Source organism: Urocitellus parryii, chromosome 12 (genome assembly GCF_045843805.1).
Source record: "Urocitellus parryii isolate mUroPar1 chromosome 12, mUroPar1.hap1, whole genome shotgun sequence".
Lineage (NCBI taxonomy): Eukaryota > Metazoa > Chordata > Mammalia > Rodentia > Sciuridae > Urocitellus > Urocitellus parryii.
The window spans coordinates 4877244-4896117 of NC_135542.1; the positions used below are offsets into that span (position 1 = coordinate 4877244).

General features: G+C 39.0%; 1 protein-coding gene across 1 annotated transcript in view; it reads left to right on the forward strand.

Annotated features, from left to right (window-relative positions):
- LOC144249836 (uncharacterized) overlaps positions 1–18874 on the forward strand; it is a 277991-nt gene that overhangs the window by 225851 nt on the left and 33266 nt on the right. Inside the window, exon 6 of the mRNA XM_077792034.1 lies at positions 16727–16868. Within this exon, the coding sequence (XP_077648160.1) occupies positions 16727–16868 (142 nt within the window). The remainder of the gene's footprint in view (positions 1–16726; positions 16869–18874) is intronic.

Consider the following 18874-nt stretch of genomic DNA (forward strand, 5'->3'; position numbering starts at 1 on the left):
GCCTGCCTTTTAGTGGAAGGAGGCAAAAAACAAACAGCAAGTAGGCACACTGATCAATAATACCTTTCAGATGGAAATCAGTACTTAAAGAAAATAGCGTCATGGAGGGGCATGCATTGTAATGCCAGCAACCTGGGAGGCTGAGGCAGGAGGGTCGCAAATTCAAGGCCAGCCTCTGCAACTTAGTGAGACCCTAAGAAACTTAGCGAGAACTTGTCTCAAAATAAAAAATAAAAAGGGCTGAAGATGTAGCGGTAAAGGACCCCTGAGTTCAATCTCCAGACAAGAAAAAGAAAAGAAAAGAGAAGAGATGGATGGCGTAGAAAGTGTTGGGAGTATCCGTTACAGGGGGCCCTTTCACATTGGGTGGTCAGGGAAGAGAAGGGAGCCATCCACAGGATGGGTGAAGGCTCAGGGCAGTGGGGACAACCAGGACAAAGCCCTGAAGCTGGAGAAACTGTGATGTAATACAATTTACTGGCTTTGGCCCAGGGAAACAGATGGCATGGCTGAGTGTAGTCCTGGGGGTGGTGGTGCAAGTTCATGGAGGAATGACCACATAGAAACCCAGGACGGGTGAAGGAGTTCAGAGTGTATCCTAAGGGAAATTGGAGGCCAGCGGAGTGCTAAGCCTGATTTATGGTTCGCAACCTCTGCCTGATGATTAGCCGCGGCGTTGGGGCTGGTGGCCTGGAGATGGGTGGGCACGCCCTGCTGTGGGTGGGCGCTGGAGCCTGGTGGCTCAGATGAAGGTGACTGGAGAAGTGATAAAAGGTATGCTTGGGAGACATGGGTACCTGCATTAGTTTGCTCTGGTGGCCATTAAGAAAATACGACAGCCTGTGTGGCTTTGCCCACTGAAATGCGTTTTCTCACGGTTCTAGAGGCTGAAAGTCCAAGATCAAGGTGTGTGCGGAGTGGGTTTCTGGGGAGGCCCCCTCTCCTTGACGTGCAGGACACACTGCCTCCTGGCTGTGCACTCAGTCTTTCCTCTGTGTGTGCCTCCTGCCGTCTCTGTGTGCCCAGATTTCCTCCTCTTGTAAGGACTCCAGTCTGAGTGGATTTGGAAACACTAGAGACCTCATTTTAACTCTTTAAAGGTGCTGTCTCCAAATACGGTCATACTTGGAGGTCCTGAGAATCAGTGTTTCAGCCAGCTTAGCCTTTTGAGGAGACGCAATTCAATCCTTAAGGTTCCTAAGGAGGAGACACATAGATAAAGAGTTAATAATGAGAAGATTAAGAAATTCTTGAAAACACAGAGATATCAAGATAAATATTGCATTAAAAACAAAATCTGGGTGTTTAAGACTGGTCAGAAGGCTGGGGTTGTGGCTCAGTGGTAGAGCACTTGCCTAGTATGTGCGAGGCACTGGGTTTGATTCTCAGCACCACATATAAATAAATAAATAAATAAATAAATAAAGGCATTGTGTCCATCTACAATTAAAAAAAAAAAAAAGACTGGTCAGAACAGAACCACCAGGGTTAACAGTGCCAGGAAGGAATTATAGCAGGGAAGGGCAAGGGTGAGTGTGAAGGGGGGAGGGGAGGGGAGAGGGGACTTCTGGAACTGATCCCACTTTTCTGAATGAGAAACATTAGCGTGTGCCGCTGTATTTACTCAGGTATAGATATTTGCTTCAGCATATAAGGAATTTCACATTATAGATGAAACTTTGAGGCTGATAAAAGGTGTGTTTGGGATTGGAGGGAGCGAGGGAGGGAGATAGAAGAGATTTGCATTTTGACTGTGGGGGAAGTTGGTACACCGGAGGCACATGGCTCTGCATTACGTTTGGCAGCTACTTCTTTAGTGCTTTGAAACGGTGACATTTCAGGGGCAAGGCTTTTCACAATGAAAGTACTTTTTTCTTGTAATTATGCAAATAGTATGTGAGTATTCATATATCATTTGTGCACTATTAAATATTCAAACAATGCTGGGAATGTATGAGGAAGAAAGCAAATCCACCCTCTGAGATAGTCACCACTAGGCATTTTTAATGAACCTTTTTCATGCTTTGCTTTATGCAGATATATATATGCACATCTATAATTCATACCAGTCGATCTATTTATTTATAGTGAGGTATGCATGAACAAATGGAAGTGAGTGTGCACATACACATGTGTGCATGGACCTGTGCATGTGGATGCACATGCACACATGTGTGTGCACTTGAGAGTATGTGGACATGTGTGCATGCATGTGCGTGCAGATGTGTGCACCCCCCCCACCTTTCTGCTATCCTCTGGGAACCCATGTTAGCTGACTGGTTTGCATTCCTCTCTCTTTTCTCTAAGAGTTTCTGTCCATTTACCAATACACACCTATAGGTGCACCCCAATACATATTATTGTACAAATACAAATTATTATACAAATAATTTTAAAATTAACATCTATTTTTATAAAAAATGTGATCTCAGATGAATGCACTACACATATGAACACACATTGTTCCTCATCTTACTTTTTCATTCCCATATATTTTTGAAGTGTGCTGCAATGTGTGTCTGCTTTGCTCATGGAACTTAATATCCATGCTTGTTGGGATGCTGGATTTCATAAACATCCCTCTGTTTGCATCAAATCTGCATCACCCCAGCTCTCTGTTCCCCTTTCTCTTCACCTGTTCCTTGCCAAGGAGATGAGGAGGAGCTTGGTGGTGGACAGATGATGGGAGTAGATGCTCCATGAGCAGACATCCTTACTAGACTTTTCTCAGCGCATGCTCCCCCCATGCGGGCCAATTTGATCTAAATGCCTGTGAATCAAAGGGTGTCCATACACAGTCCTGCTATTAGTAGCTCACTATCTGCTTCACTGTTTCAGTTGCCCCAGATCTGGATTTGGGATATAAAGCCCCTTTATGACCTTTTTGCCTTGGTCACTGCTTTTGATATCAGTAGAGATTTGTTCTTTTCTCCTCGCTGGAGAGACCTAGATTCACATACAAAGGTGTCAATCCATTCTATGGTGGTTGTTTTCCTACAGAGCCCACCAGGGAAACTTCCCCACCATCTGCTGGTCTCTTCCACACCACTTCACCAGTCTTTGTGCAGAGAGCATGTAGTAAAAGAACCCGCTGGATAAGCAAAGTGATTTCTACTGAAATCGTATACCAAACCCTTAAGTAAAACTTCATTCTATTTAGGGATGCTTGGGTGGCAGAAGGAAAATTGGCCTATTTTTCTGATTAGTTTACTTTCCACTCTTGAAAACATTCTTAGCCTAGACCTTGACCCCAGGGGAGTAAAATGATCTCTGTTTTTAATGTTCTGAATTCTTAACCCCAAAGAGCAAACCAGATGTTATCAGTTGTATATTCCCTATAGCACACACTAAATGAGTTGCAACTATGAGCATGGATAAAATAAGAGTTAATGGAAATATATTATGCTATTATTCAAGTTTAATGGAAACTTGTTAAGATTTTGTTTAAAATATTGCATGAAAAGAGACTTTATAATGAAATCGTACAGAGGGAGAGTTTGCAGAATGATTGAAGTAGACCAGCTAGTCAATAACGTTTGACTGTGGCTCTTTCTCCAGTATTCATTCTGGAATGAGCTGACTGGTGCTCATTTCTGTATTCTGCAGGGGCAAGTTCTCTGTGGCCATTACTTAGCTCAGAGACTTGGTCTTCCCTGGGGCTGACACTGCACTCCCGGACAGCATGAGGCAGACTGGAGCATCCTGCTTGCCAAACCCCTGGTCTTCACCTTCTGAGCCCACAGGCCAGAAGGGCAAGGTCAAGATTGGAAAAGAGCCTGTGGGGCTACCCAACTCCAGTGACACGTGCCGAGTGGTGGGCAGGTCTGGGTGCTGCTTTTATTAGGAGGGCACTGTCGCCAGAACCAAACCTCTCCAGGGGATCATTAGAGAGACTGGCGATCCTCCTCTCATCCCTGCTGTTCCACTTCAGGAAACGTGCAGAGAAAAAAGATCTATTTATTTATTTTTTGTTGCTCAAAAGCGAAGCTTCAGACAATGAAACATTTCCATGATCACAAATCGTCAGCAGCTGGATACTGAAATATTGGCTCGCTATGTATATGTGTCTATGTGTGTTCACTTGTGCAAATGATTCTAATATTATTTTGGCAATTTTTTTCAAGTACTTATTTTTTAGTTGTAGTTGGACACAATATTTTATTTATTTATTTTTATGTGGTGCTGAGGATCGAACCCAGGGCCTCACACATGCTAGGCAAGTGCTCTAACACTGAGCCACAACCCAGGGCCTCACACATGCTAGGCAAGTGCTCTAACACTGAGCCACAACCCTAGCCCTTATTTTGACAATTGCAGGTTAAATTCCTACTGGCAGAACATGGTCTTCCTCCTGTGTGTGTGCTGGGACATTAAATTGAATCTAATGAATATTTATTGCACTCCGTCCGAGGGACAGACGAGTTTTCTGTGGGGAATGGAGAATACTGGGAGATTCGTAATTGGGAGATAGACTGAACCCCATGCTGGGAAGTCCAAGACCTGAATTCTTGCTCTAACTCCTTTCTTATCTATCCCTGTAAGTCTCAGCAGATCATTTAACTCTCCAGAATTTTTAAATCAAGATTTTATCAATGGTAAAAGGCCTAGCTTGACTACCTTATAAAGAAAGTCTCTTCCACTTGAGAACTGTCATTCAAGGATGAAAGAAAAGTTAAACCCTTCGTTATCAGATGTATATGCACAAAATGCATTAAATCTGAAAGGGTTGGAAAAATCATATACCAAGTAAAGGGAATTCAGTAACTCCCAGCATTTAAGTGATAACTAGATATTCTAACAAATAACCTCCTTCAGTAATTACTGGGTTACACAAATACTTCCCCTGATCATTTATTCATTCATAGAATATTTTCAAATTCTCACATTGGGAGAGGAGACTACAAGGTGCTAGAGACATAAGAGTAGGGGGTCAAAATACTTGTCCCCAAGGAACTCACATGAGGTGGATGTCAGAGAAAAGATGGGGAACAAAAGGCAAATAAATTACCATAAAGTGTACTTCCTAAGCTCACTGCCAAAGAAATGCCTTGTTTCATATTTCTATCCACAGTATAAAAAACATAAGATGGATGTGATTGCAAAATTCAGAGTCTGTCAACAAGTCAGGATGGCGCCTGGCATTTTGCCAGAGGGAGTGGTTTGAGAAGTCACGCCAGCGAGCCATTAAGTGTGCAGATTCCTGATTGGTTGACTGCTGTATCTAGTTTATGCTAATTAGATAAGCTGTGTGGAAGGTATATATACCCCTCCTGTCCTACAATAAAGGGCTCCCACTCCTGCTGTGTCGATCTACACAAGTTGCTCGTCACCCCCCACCCCCGGTTATTTTGCTGCAGCCGGGCTGCGGCACTCCTAACTCACTGGCATGACAATAAACAAGAAAACGTATACGTAGGTATAACATAGATATTTCCCCCGGGGAAATGACACAGGAAATAGGGTCAAAGGCGCATTGGCTCTGGAATAAGGTGGTTATGAGTTCAGATTCTGATGCCTCTGAACCGGTCACCTTCATTTATTAACTTCAAGTTTCAATTCCTTGTTTACAAAGACAAGATCACCGAACCTTCCTGGCATAGCGGCTGTGACCGTGCGGGAGGGTAGTGTGGAAGTGTCTAATTTCCGGGTCCTCCCTGTTGTTATTATTTCAGCTTCTGTTTGTCACCTCTTCTAAAAATCTGCGAATGTTTCTTTCATTTTACTGAAATTCTCCGCCAAGTGTTATTAGGCCTTCCTTGATCTCAGGGCGTTTTGTAATCTAGAATTAAATCTGTCTGGTGGAAAGGCTCCCATTTACACAGAACTGGGACTTCACGCAGTCAGAGTGTCTCCTGTGGGCTCCCAGAGCTGTCTAGGCTGTAGCCCATCTCTACTGTCACTTGGTTCTACTTCACCTGCTCTTTACCCCCATGGGGCATTTTTGCCATTTACCTCTGTCCTTGTTACAAGCTGCATGCCCAGTACCTCTTTCACCCTAATTCTCTCAGTCTCATTACAGCCAGGCAACATCTGTCTAGCTAGAGCTCATGCAAGCTAGGTGCTGGTCAGTGCACCTTCCGCTTCGAAAGGAGCTGTTCCAGTCTTGCCAGTCTCCACTTCTTTCTGCTTACTGGAAAACCTCTGCTCTGTGCTTTGCCTTGCTTTTGCTTACAGGGAACTGGCATCTCCTCTGAAGTCACTGTCCTCGAGGGGATTGCTGCTTGGTGGCTTGGCCTAACAGATTTTTATCTCTTTAAATGTAGACAACATTTTGTTTTCCAGCGCTACGCTTGTCAAAAAAGTTGCTGATCCAGTCTGCGTTCCTAAAATCCACACCACAATTTATTTTCTAATGTATTTATTGCTGTTTGCTTCAGCTTTTTCTTTAACGTTCTGAATGCTACTAGTGAACGACAGTTGGACTCTCCCAGAGGCTCCTCGACTCCCATGTGAATGGGCTGGAGCTGACACCAGACCTCAGTTCCACGCACATGTTTCTGTGTCAAGCTGGGACACAGAGGGATAGAGAAGTTTCAAGACTTAAAATAAAATGGAATATTTCTTTTAAAGAGTTCTTGACTTCTAGTCAAATTGGTAGATTAAACATAGCAAATCACTTTTTCTGTTCCAAATGTCAAGAAATTCTGATTAAAATGTTTAAAAATACTTTTTAAAGGTACAAAGACCAAGGAGACACATTCTAGAAGTGAGAAGAGCTGAACTGAGCTGGCCCCAGGCCGTGGCTCCAGATATTGAGCCTCTGACACCTGTCTGGGACTGGGAACAAGCTTTTGGAGGACAAATTGAACACAAATTGAGTTTCTCCATGAAACCAGGGGCTGGAAAATTGCTGCCTGTTTATGAATACAGACTGGGGATCTGTCTGCTAACCTTAGTCACAGCAAGGAGCAAACTGAGCACTCCCAACCTGGCTGAAATTAGAATCATCTGTGATCAGAACTTCAATCCTTTGGAACACTGGGTGGCTGGACTCAAGATTTATGTTCCTCCAGTGATGGAGGACCAGGGACTGCAATAGAGTTTGCGTGGAGGCAATCCGTAAACCACTTTGCAGAGAAGTCCCGTGACCCAGAGAAGGAAAGTTCATGGACAACTTTGATGTGAACTAAGGTCATAGGAAAGAATGACACAGGAAGTGAGACAGTTGGTTCCATGAAAATCAGGCTTCCCTTACCCCCACGGTAGTGAATGCCTAACAGAGAGAAGAGGGAATGGAAAAACATGAATGACGTCAACTTAAACAAGTGTGTTTAAAAGCTGCTTGAAGAGACAAAGGAGAACATAGCAAAATGATGTAAAAATAAGAAAGGGTGAGACAGAAAAAGCAGACATGAAAAATAACCTAAAACAGTAATTGGAACTTGTTATGAGATTGGCTAAATAATAAATCACATAAAACTTAAGAAAGAATCAGCAAAATGGAACAGAGTTTTAATAAATGGTTCAGAGTCAAGAGGAGAAAAGAAAAATTAAGAGCTAATGAACACAAAATTAGGCCCAAATACCTTTCCTTGAAGTTCCAGGAGATTACAGAGGGGATGATAGAGTTAATAGTCACACAGAGAATGCTGAGAACCTTCCAGAAATGAAGAAACCCTCACATCAGTAGGGATGAATAAGTAAATTTTATAAATCCACTTAGAAATGTTGCCACAAAGCTGCAAAACCTTAATAGAAAGTTCTAAAACATACCAGAGAGAAATTGTAATACTGGTAAAGAAACAATGATCTAATAAACAGAAGGTTTTCATAAAAAATAAAAGACAAAAGAAGACAATGGAGACTATTTTAAAGTTCTGAGGGAAAATATTGTGAATTTAAGATTCTTGCTGGATGAATGAACATTTAAGAATAAGACAAAATAATAACATTTTCAGGCATGCAAATACTTTTAACTGTTAAAATTATTGCAAGACACATGAAATACACAAAACAATGTAATTAGGAAATAACAGTGAATTCATAAGGAAAAGCAGGATGCAAGAAGTAATAGTGAACAAAAAAAGTGTAGAACATGGTGGTATAGTTAAGTGCTTATTCACTGTAAAGTAAGATCGTTGCAATGAGAATGAGAGTTAAAAATGTGTGTATGCATGTGTGTGTGTGTGTGTGTGTGTGTGTGAGTGTGAGTGCTTACAGGCCACATAAGCGTGACACAATATTAGTCATATGAGTTTGGGTTTAAGACTGGCAGAAGTTTAGGAGGAATTTATTACCAAAATTTTGTCTTATTTGGATAGGAAATGGAGATGCTGATTAATTTTATATTTGTTTGGCAGTACAAATTTAAGTGTGTATGTAAAAATATCATGGGTAGGGGTGAGGGTTGTAGCTCAGTTGAGACTTCTTGTCTGGCACTGGACTCAATTCTCAGCACTGCAATATAAACATATACATAAATAAAAATAAAGGCTCATCAACAATTAAAAAATCCTTAAGGGAAAAGAAGCGGATAAAATATGTATATATGAGCAGCATAGACAATAAGATGGCAATAAGAAGTTCAAATATACAAAAATCATAAACCATTTGAATGGACAGAGAAATTAAATGTGGATATGAACAGATTTCATTAATACCTACCTATTTGGTATTTTCAAGAAAAACATTTAAAAAAGGATTCAAAAGTTTTGAAAGACAAGAGATGATAAAATATATGCCAGGTAACTACTAAAATAAAGTCATGAAGAAATACAAATCAATCAAAGAAGGATATAGGATAAAAATAGGAGAAAAAAAAAAGAGGAAACACTCCATTGGAAACAAAAGATCCCCCAGGAAGTCATATCAATGGTGGTTGTGTGCCTAGAAAGTACAATTTCCAAACTACTAAAGCAAGAACTGAGAGAATAAGAGGAGAAATTGACAATGCCATACGATGATAGGTGATGTAACATATTTATTTCAGAAAACGTTGCAAACTTCTAAAAAACTTATTTTAAAAAATGCAGTTGACAACTTTGATCTAATAATTTTACACAAGATTTTGCACTTGACAAAGAACACATTTTTTATTCAAGAATATGCTGTACTTAATAAAAATATGCCCTATACTCAAAAAAAGTCTGTCTCAACAATTTTCAGAGTTGATATCAGGCAACCATCTTCTCTGGCTACAACGCAATACAGTTAGTAAAGAACTAGAATCTAAATTCAATCCTCAAATATTTTTGAAAATGTTTAAGAAAAAATACCTTTAAAAATAATGTATGAGTTATAAAAGAAGTAATTAGAGAAATCAATAGAATTATAAGCACTATATTTAAAAAATGTGGAATTACAGTTAACCAGTTCTCAGAATGAAACGTATGGCTTTCAATACATTTTTTTTTTTTCAAGCAGAAACGAACTTTATTTAGAACACATGCCGCACCACACAGCTCTTCAGGAATTCCCTCAGAGCCCAACTGCCACCACCGGCTTCCCACAAGCCTCTTTTTTTTTTTTCCCTTTAATTTTTATTGTTGGTTGTTCAAAACATTACATAGTTCTTGACATATCATATTGCACACTTGGTTCAAGTGGGTTATGAACTCCCATTTTTACCCCGTATACAGATTGCAGAATCACATTGGTTACACATCCACATTTTTACATACTGCCCTACTAGTGTCTGTTGTATTCTGCTGCCTTTCCTATCCTCTACTATCCCCCCTCCCCTCCCCTCCCATCTTCTCTCTCTACCCCATCTACTGTCATTCATTTCTCCCCCTTGTTTTTTTTCCCCCTTTCCCCTCACTTCCTCTTGTATGTAATTTTGTATAACCCTGAGGGTCTCCTTCCATTTCCATGCAATTTCCCTTCTCTCTCCTTTTCCCTCCCACCTCTTGTCCCTGTTTAATGTTAATAGCAAGACTGTGGAACCAACCTAGATGCCCTTCAATAGACGAATGGATAAAAAAATGTGGCATATATACACAATGGAGTATTACTCTGCAATAAAAAATGACAAAATCATAGAATTTGCAGGGAAATGGATGGCATTAGAGCAGATTATGCTAAGTGAAGCTAGCCAATCCCTAAAAATCAAATGCCAAATGTTTTCTTTGATATAAGGAGAGTAACTAAGAACAGAGTTGGGAGGAAGAGCTTTCAATACATTTGTTAAGAAAATAAATGATTTTTGAATACTAATGAGATAAATAACCAATTCAAGAAGCAAGGTCAAGGTCCATAAGGCGAACTGATGGATTTTTTTCTCAGTATCAAAAACATGCAAATATGCAGATTTAAGTAACAATAATTGTTGGCAAGGATGCGGGGGAAAAGGTACACTCATACATTGCTGATGGGACTACAAATTGGTGCTACCAATATGGAAAGCAGTATGGAGATTACTCAGAAAACTTGGAATGGAGCCACCATTTGACCCAGTTATCTCAGTTTTTTAGTTTATACCCAAAGGACTTAAAATCAGCATACTACAGTGATGCAGCCACATCAATGTTTACAACAGCTCAACTCACAGTAGCTAAACTATGGAACCAACCTAGATGTGCTTCAGCAGATGAATGGATAAAGAAAATGTGGTACATATACACAATCAAATACTACTCAGCCTTAAAGAAGAATGAAATTATGGCACTTGCCAGTAACTGGAAGGAACTGGAGAATATCATGCTAAGCAAAATAAGCCAAACCCAAGAAACCAAAGGCCAAATGTTTTCTCTGATAAGCAGATGCTAATCCATAATGGGGAAGGTGTCCGGTAGAATGAGGGAAATTTGGATTGTGCAAAGGGGAGTGAGGGGAGAGAAGGAGGTGTGGGGTGTGGAAGGATGGTGGAATGAGACAGACATTAGTACTCTTTATACGTGTATGATTACACTACTGGTGTGACTGTTCAGCCAGAGGAAGGAGGAGTTGTGCTCCATTTGTGTACAATGTGTCAAAATGCATTCTGCTAATTAATGTATAATTAGAACAAATTAAAAATATAATCAAAACATTAAAAAAATTTATACATGATCCCTTTAAACACTGCCTCTCTCCCACTTTTTCTTGTCTTTTCCTGATGCCAAGTAAAAGTGTGCTACTTTTGTTAAGTATCAGATGACTGCAAGTTTGTGGGTTTGTCTCTGTGTCTTCTATTCTGTTTCAATGGTCTTCATGTAGACTTTGATGCCAATACCATGCTTTTTCCCCCCCCTACAGCTTTGTAGCATAATTTGAAATTGGGTATTAAGGTGCCTCCTGCTTCACTTTTCTTGCTCAGAATTGCTTTGGCTATTATGGGTCTCTTATTCTTCTAAACAAATTCAAAGGCTGTTTTTTTTTTTTCTAGTTCTGTGAAGATTGTCGTTGGTATTTTGATGGGGATTGCATTGAATCTGTATATTGCTTTTGGCAGTATGGCCATTTAGACAACATTAATTCTGCCTATACAAGAACATGGGATGTCTTTTCATCTTCTGAGGTCTTCTTCAGTTTATTTTTTCAATATTCTATAATTTTTACTGCAGAGTCTTTCACTTACTTGGTTAAATTAATTTCCAGGTTTTTTTTGATGTCATTATGAAAGGAACAGTTTTTCTGACTTCTTTTTTTCAGCTGATTTGTTGTTGGAGTATAGGAAAGCTATTGATTTAGGAGTGTTGATCATTCATGCTGCTACTTTGCTGAATTCATTTATCAGTTCTAGGAGTCTTCTGGTGTATTTGGTTTTTTTTTTTTTTGGTATTTTGGATATAGGATCATGTCATTAAGAAACAGAGGTAGCTTGACTTCTTTTCATATTTGTAGCCCTATAATTTCCTTCTCTTGTCTGATTTGTCTGGCTAGAGTTTCAAGCAATTTAAAAGCTTCTGTACAGCAAAGGAAACAAGGGTGTGAAAAAAGGGCCTACAGAATAGGAAAAAATATTCATCAGCTACTCTTCTGACAGGGAATCAATATTCAGAATATATAAAGATCTCAAAAAATCCCCCCAAAGCCCAATACCCAATCAATAACCAGGCTAAAGAACTAAACAGAAACTTCTCAAAAGAAGAAACACAAGTGGCCAATGAATATATGAAAAACTGTTCAACATCTCTAGAAATCAGGAATTTGCAAATCAAAACTACACTGAAATTTCATCTCACTTCAGCCAGAATAGCAGTGATCAAAAATACAAACAATAAAAAATGCTGGTGAGGATGTGGGGGAAAAGGTACACTGGTACATTATTGGTGGGACTGAAAATCAGTGCAATAACTCTGGAAAGCAGTGTGGAGATTCCTCAATAAACTAGGAATGGAAACACCATTATGACCCAGCTATCCTCCTCTTTGGTATTTATCCAAAAGATCTAAAATCAGCATACTATAGCAATATAGCCACTTCAGGGTCTATGGCAGCGCAATTCACAATAACCAGATTGTGAAATCAACCCAGACGCTCATCAATAGATAAATGGATCAAGAAAATGCGATATATATAAACAGCGGTGTTTTTACTCGGCCATGAAAGAGAACAAAATTATGGCATTTGTTGGTAAATGAATGGAAATGGAGGACATCATGCTAAGTGAAGTAAGCCAGACTCAGAAAAATCAATGGTTGAATGCTTTCTAGTGCAAAACAAGGGTAAGAAGGTGGTGGTAGCAGAATTAGATATCATAAAAATATAGGGAAGATTAGTGGCATAGAAGAAGTAGAATGAGAGAGTAGGAAGAAGGAAGTGATAGGCAATCAGATAGGGAAAGAAATATGGAATGACTTTGGCAAAATCATATTATTTGCATATATAAATATACCAATGGTTTCACCTTTTAGGTATATGTAGAAAGTACCAATAAAAACAAATAAATAAAGGAACAAAAGGAAGATTGGTAGAGGAGGGAACTGAGGAAGAAAAAACGGTGTGGGATGGGAATCAGATTCCTTGCATGTAAGATTTTGTCAAAATAAAACCAAATATCATGTATAATCATAATGCTCTAATAAAAAAGTGTGCTAGACCTTTCTTTTTGTGTTTTTTCCTTCTTTTTTTGTTAAATACTTTTTTAGTTGTAGATGGACACAATACCTTTATTTGTTTATTTATTTTTATGTGGTGCTGAGGATCGAACCCAGTGCCTCATATATGCGAGGCAAGTGCTCTGTCACTGAGCCACAATCCCAGCCCCTCCTTCTTTTTTGATTTTTTTAAAATTTTTTTGTCTCTGAATTGCATTTTTGTTTCTTCAGACTTATTTTGCAATTCATTAATTTATTCTTCAGCTATGTCTAATCTGCTGCCACAGCTATATTTTACAAACTTATTTTTTATTTTTATATTTTTTGTTTATAAATGTTATGATTATTCCCCAGACCCAGACCATTTCTATAATTTAAAAATAGTTTCTTGTTGCATACAGGTAACATCAAACTTGATTTTTTACATTAATTTATTATTTAATTGATGCGTTATGGTTATACTTAAAAGTGGAATTTCTGTATATTCACATATGTAGCTGGCATAATTTTGCAGTTCCTTCCCTTTCCCATCTCTCCTTCTAGATAGGCAATATGTTCACTTTGTTCAAAATAAATTAGTATTAGACGGTAAATAATGAAAAAAAATCTCCTTTTCACCGTGTTCATTAGTCACTTGTCGCGACCCCTTGCCCGCAAGGAAGACGCAACTCGGGAATCTTCTTTCAGCCGTTTATTCAGGTCCCTGATACTTTTCCTCTTAACCCCTGGATGCCCCTCCCAGCCTTAATAAAGCACCTCAAGCCCCAATGCGAAGCTGCCACGTGGACTTTTCTCACAGGGTGCCAAGTCACAGCGTGCCAACTCATTCTGATAAGGAGTTGTTTGTCCCAGACTACAGGGGAAACCAGCGCCATCTTGTAATGGCGACCACAGTTCACAGAAACGGCTCACCACAGTCACTGAATTATACACACATGCTTTTACTCCATTTGTAAAACTGCAATACATTATGTTTAATTTTGTTTTTCACTTAATATGAGTACACATGGAACCTCCTTATTATTTTTCATAAGTGTGTTTTATTTCATTGTGTATATAAACCCAACTTCATAACTTGTCCCCTATTGATTTAGGTAATTTTCAAATTTTTTGCCACTACAAATAGCGCTGCTAAGACACACAGATTTGATTAGATATCCTTTTACCAGTAAGGGATGTAACTCTAAGATAAATTACTGAAAATGGAATTTCTAGATCATAGGGTACACATATATTTTTATAGATATTGCCAAATTGCCCCTCCAAAAGTTACATGTGTTAGCCTTGGTTCAGCAATATCTAAGAAGATCTATTGCCCTGTAGCTTAACCAATACTATTATGAAACTTCTGGATTTTTGCCAGTAAGATAAGAGAAAGTGGTCTCTCAATATACTATTAATTTTTCTTTTTAGGACTAGGAATATGCTTTTCTTCCATTTTTTAAAAAAAAAATATTTATTTATTTCAATTGGGTATATATGACAGCAGAATGCATTTTGATTCATTGTACACAATTGCAGTACAACTTTTCATTTCTCTGGTTGTGCATGATGTAGCGTCATACCATCTGTGCAGTCATACATGTACCTAGGGTAATAATGTCCATCTTATTCCACCATCTTTCCTGCTTTCATGTCCCCCCCCCAGTCGCCTGCATAATCAAAATTCCTTCAGTTTTCCCATGCCCACCCCTATTATGGATCAACATCCACTTATCAGAGAGAATGTTTGACCTTTGGTTTTTTGGGATTAGATTACTTTTCTTAGCATTATATTCTCAAATGCCACCTATTTACCTACAAATGTCATAATTTTCTCTTTTAATGCTGAGTAATATTCCATTGTGTACATATATCACAGTTTCTTTATCCATTCATCTGTCAAGGGTTTCTAGGTTGCTTCCACAGTTTAGCTATTGTGAATTGAGTTGCTATTGGTGTGGCTGTGTTACTATAGTATGCTGATTTTAATCCCTTTGGGTATAGATCGAGGAGTGTGATAGTTGGGTCAAATGATGGTCCCATTCCTAGTTTTCTAAGGAATCTCCGGGAATATGCTTTTCATAGTTTTGAAGAACCATTTGCTTTTCTTTGACCTCTGTATTCATATCATTTGCCCATTTTTCTACTGGATTATTGGTATTTTAATATTTCTTTATATATTAGGCATATTAGCTCTTTGTCTATACTGTGAGTTGCATTATTCCCCGCCCCCTTTGTCATTTGTGTTTTGTGGAGTATGTACATGGATTTTTAAAAGTAGTTTTATAGTTGTTACATTTAATAAGTTCAGTCAGGTCTTTCTAGATTTTGTGTCCCTGACCTGTTCTTTCTCCTTTGTAATGTCTTGTGTATGTGTGTGTGTATTCTTGACTATCTTGACTGTGTGTTGGTCATTGTCTTTTAAGTATTATTTGTAGGAATAATATGAGGTTTAAGATGAAGGTATGGTTTTCCAAAGAGGATTTACGTTTCTCTATTGGGTATTTGTGTTTGGGGAGGACTTTAATTCAAGCTTAAATTCTGATATTATCTGTATGAATCAGGTGATAAGAACTGCGGTTTCAAGAATTTCCTGGGTTATTTTTGTATTTTGAGTTAACTGTGGTGGTCACTGGTTTACATGTGGCTGGCTTTAGAATCTCTTCTTTGTGGGAGTCTGGACTTTGACCTCTGTTCCCCTTGCACCAATAAGTGGCAAGTATGATTGCCCAATCTCTCCGCTCTTAGGTGGAGGTGGAGGTGGCTGGAGGTGGAATGCTTAGTAAATGCTCTTTGAGAGCCAAGTTTACCTTTTTGGATTCTCACATTTTCTTAGAAATTCATGTTAGTACTTTATTTATTTTTTTTTTAAAGAAAATCCTGTATTCTTAATCTATAACTACTAATCTAACACATCTTAGGGTTTTGGGCACACTTCTATACTCCTTTGATTTCCTCCTAGATAGGAAGTGCACATTGACATTTCTTTCTTTTTTAAAATTCGTCGTTTTTAGATATACATGACAGTAGGTGTATGTTGACATATCATACATACATAGGATGCAACTTATCACGATTTTGATCCCATTCTTGTGGTTGAACATGATGTGGAGTGACACTGGCCGTGTATTCATATATGAGCATAGGAAAGTCATGTCTACTTCATTCTGTTATCTCCTATTCCCATCTCCCCTCCCTTCCTTTCATTCCCCCTTGTCTATTTCTCAAATGTTTTGTTGATATTTCAAATCTAATATTACAAAACAAGGCCTTTTGTGTACTATATACAGACGCACAGGAGGCTACAGGATTCCAGCTGTCTGGTATATTCCATCCTCATACCCTAGCGCCTCATCTCAATGCACAATCAGAAACCTCGGATTCATCATCAATCCTCTTTGTTCTTGCCACCTCCTTTACATCCACTCTATTAGCAATTCCCCTCCACATAGCTTCAAAATCCCCCCGTTTTCCTCTACTCTTCAAATCCACTACCACCACTCCACTCTGAGCCTTCATCATCCTCTCTCTTAGGTTCATTCACCTAAATTAGATTCAGGTCTTGCTTCTTCTCTTGCTGAGCTCATCATTTCCATCTTTTAAATTCCAGACAGTGATCCTTAAAAATGTAATGGATATCACCAATTTCCCCTATTTAAATGTCATCCTTTGAAGTTGGGTGAAATCATTCTACTGACCAGAAATTTGATAACAACATCCTCCACCCTGTGGTTGCTTTCTGGCCTCACCCAATGCCCTGTTGTCTGTTTCTGTTTATCTGATAGGTGGAGCTCATAACTGTGAAGCTGTGCGGACTGCTTCTTCTGCCTGGGAGCCTGCTTCCCTAAATCTCTACTCTTACCTCAAGTGTCATATCTTCAGCAGGATCTTTCCTGACCATCCAGGGGAAACTGCCACTCCTATCCAGTGAGTCATAATGTCTCATTTTCTGCATATTATCCTAGTCTAAAATGTTCTATTTATTCATTCTTTTTCCTGTTTAATATCTGTCATCTAGACTGGAATGTGCCTGTTATGTCCAGCTCCCCAAATAATATGTGACACATAAAATGTCCAAGAGGTACATTTTTGTGGTTTTTGAAAAATGGAGAAATCTCCTTTGTGTTCCTTGAGTTGCTTTATTTTCAGACACGCACTCATTTGGATATATAGTTTGTTTCTCTTTTAGAAAAAATAGAAGGGCAGGGATAAAGTAGGATAAGGTGTGTACCTAAGCAGATGGTCCAGAAAAGCTTTCTTCTCTCTGCTAGAAGGTGGATGATTATACCCCATGACCAGGTCTTCCTTGAAGCCAGTCTGTATGACACGTGACTGTAGTAGGTGGGGACCCTTTTGTGATCACTTGTGTCTACAATCCCCAACAAGGGCTCCTCCAATCACTGGTCCCTCTCACCCTGTGTCCTTCCTTCCACTCCACCTCGCTGAGACTTGCCTCTTTCTTGATTGGCACTGTGTACCTCTTATTTTCCTCCAACACTCTAGTATTGTCTGACTTGAAAAAGGACAAATATTGTATGGTACCACTTATGCACCTAGAATAGGAAAATTCATAAGACAAAAAATGGATTAGGAACTTCCAGGGGTTCAGGAGGGAGGATGAAGTGTTAAGTAGTGCTTGATGCTTATAAAGCTTTTGTTTGAAGTCATGAAAAGGGTTTTGGAAATGGTCATAATAGGTGCACAACATTGTGCCACTGAATCTTATACTTAATTATGGTTAAAAGTGAAAAATTTTATGTTATTTTTATTTTACAGTAGTTTTTTTTTTTGATATGAGGGATTGAACTCAGGAACATTCCACCACTGAGCCACATCCCAGCCCTAATTTGTATTTTATTTAGAGGCAGGGTTTCACTGAGTTGCTTAGCGCATTGCTGTTGTTGAGTCTGGCTTTGAACTCATGATTCTCCTGCCTCAGCCTCCTGAGCTGCTGGGATTACAGGGGTGCGCCACCACGCCCGACTATTTTACCATAGTTTTAAAAATCAGTAATGTAATATACCAAGAAACAATAAATTGTATACTTTAAATGGGTGAATGATATGTGAATTATATCTCAACAAAGTAGTTTTTATTTTCAAAGAAAAAAGGAAAAACTGTTGTCTTGAATTTGTTAGTGTCTGATTCTTTTAGATAGTTGTGTGTTTCATTTTCTCTTTTTTATGGACTTAGGTTAACTGCTATAGACAAACATTAAGTGCTTGAGAGATGTTTGTTACACTAATGAGTAAATGCTAGAAGGAGATATTTAGTTGTGTAGATTTTAAATCTTTAATTTGTCGCTGGTTGGTATTTACATGATGATTATCTTTCAGGATTTCATGTTCATTTTGCATTAGGTTTATTTTTTCCTACTCTCACCAGAACACAAAAACAAACAGAAAATGACTTCCTAGTTTTTAAGATGGAATAGTGAAACTCTCAGACTCTTATTGTAGACGATTGCAAAGCAAATGCAGGGAGAAAAGAGCAAGAGTCGGGGCTCCTGTTGGCTCCTCTCAGGCCCGATTCCTAATTATTTCCAGATCACATAAGTCACACTTGGAAGGAAAGAGAGATTGCACTGCAAGTGGAGGTTAAAGGGATGTGTGAGTAGCTATTTCAGAGGCTGAGTTGGTGCCTTGGGGGAACCATGACCTTAGGTGGCCTGTGGCCTCTGCTTTCTGTCATGCATTCGGTCCCGCAGGCTCACCTTTCAGTTTTACCCTTATTGTTAAAGGGATGTGCTTCTCTGCTCTCTAACTCAGATGAGGACTGGTGTCTTACCTCCACTCCTCGTGTGGCTTGTTGCTAACCCATTTATTTGCTGTTTGCCTTTATATGTTGTCTATGTTCTTGACGGCCTATCCTAAAATTCAGGAGGAATGTATCTTTACTGTGTGCACAAAGAATTTAGAGCTCCAATTAGAATG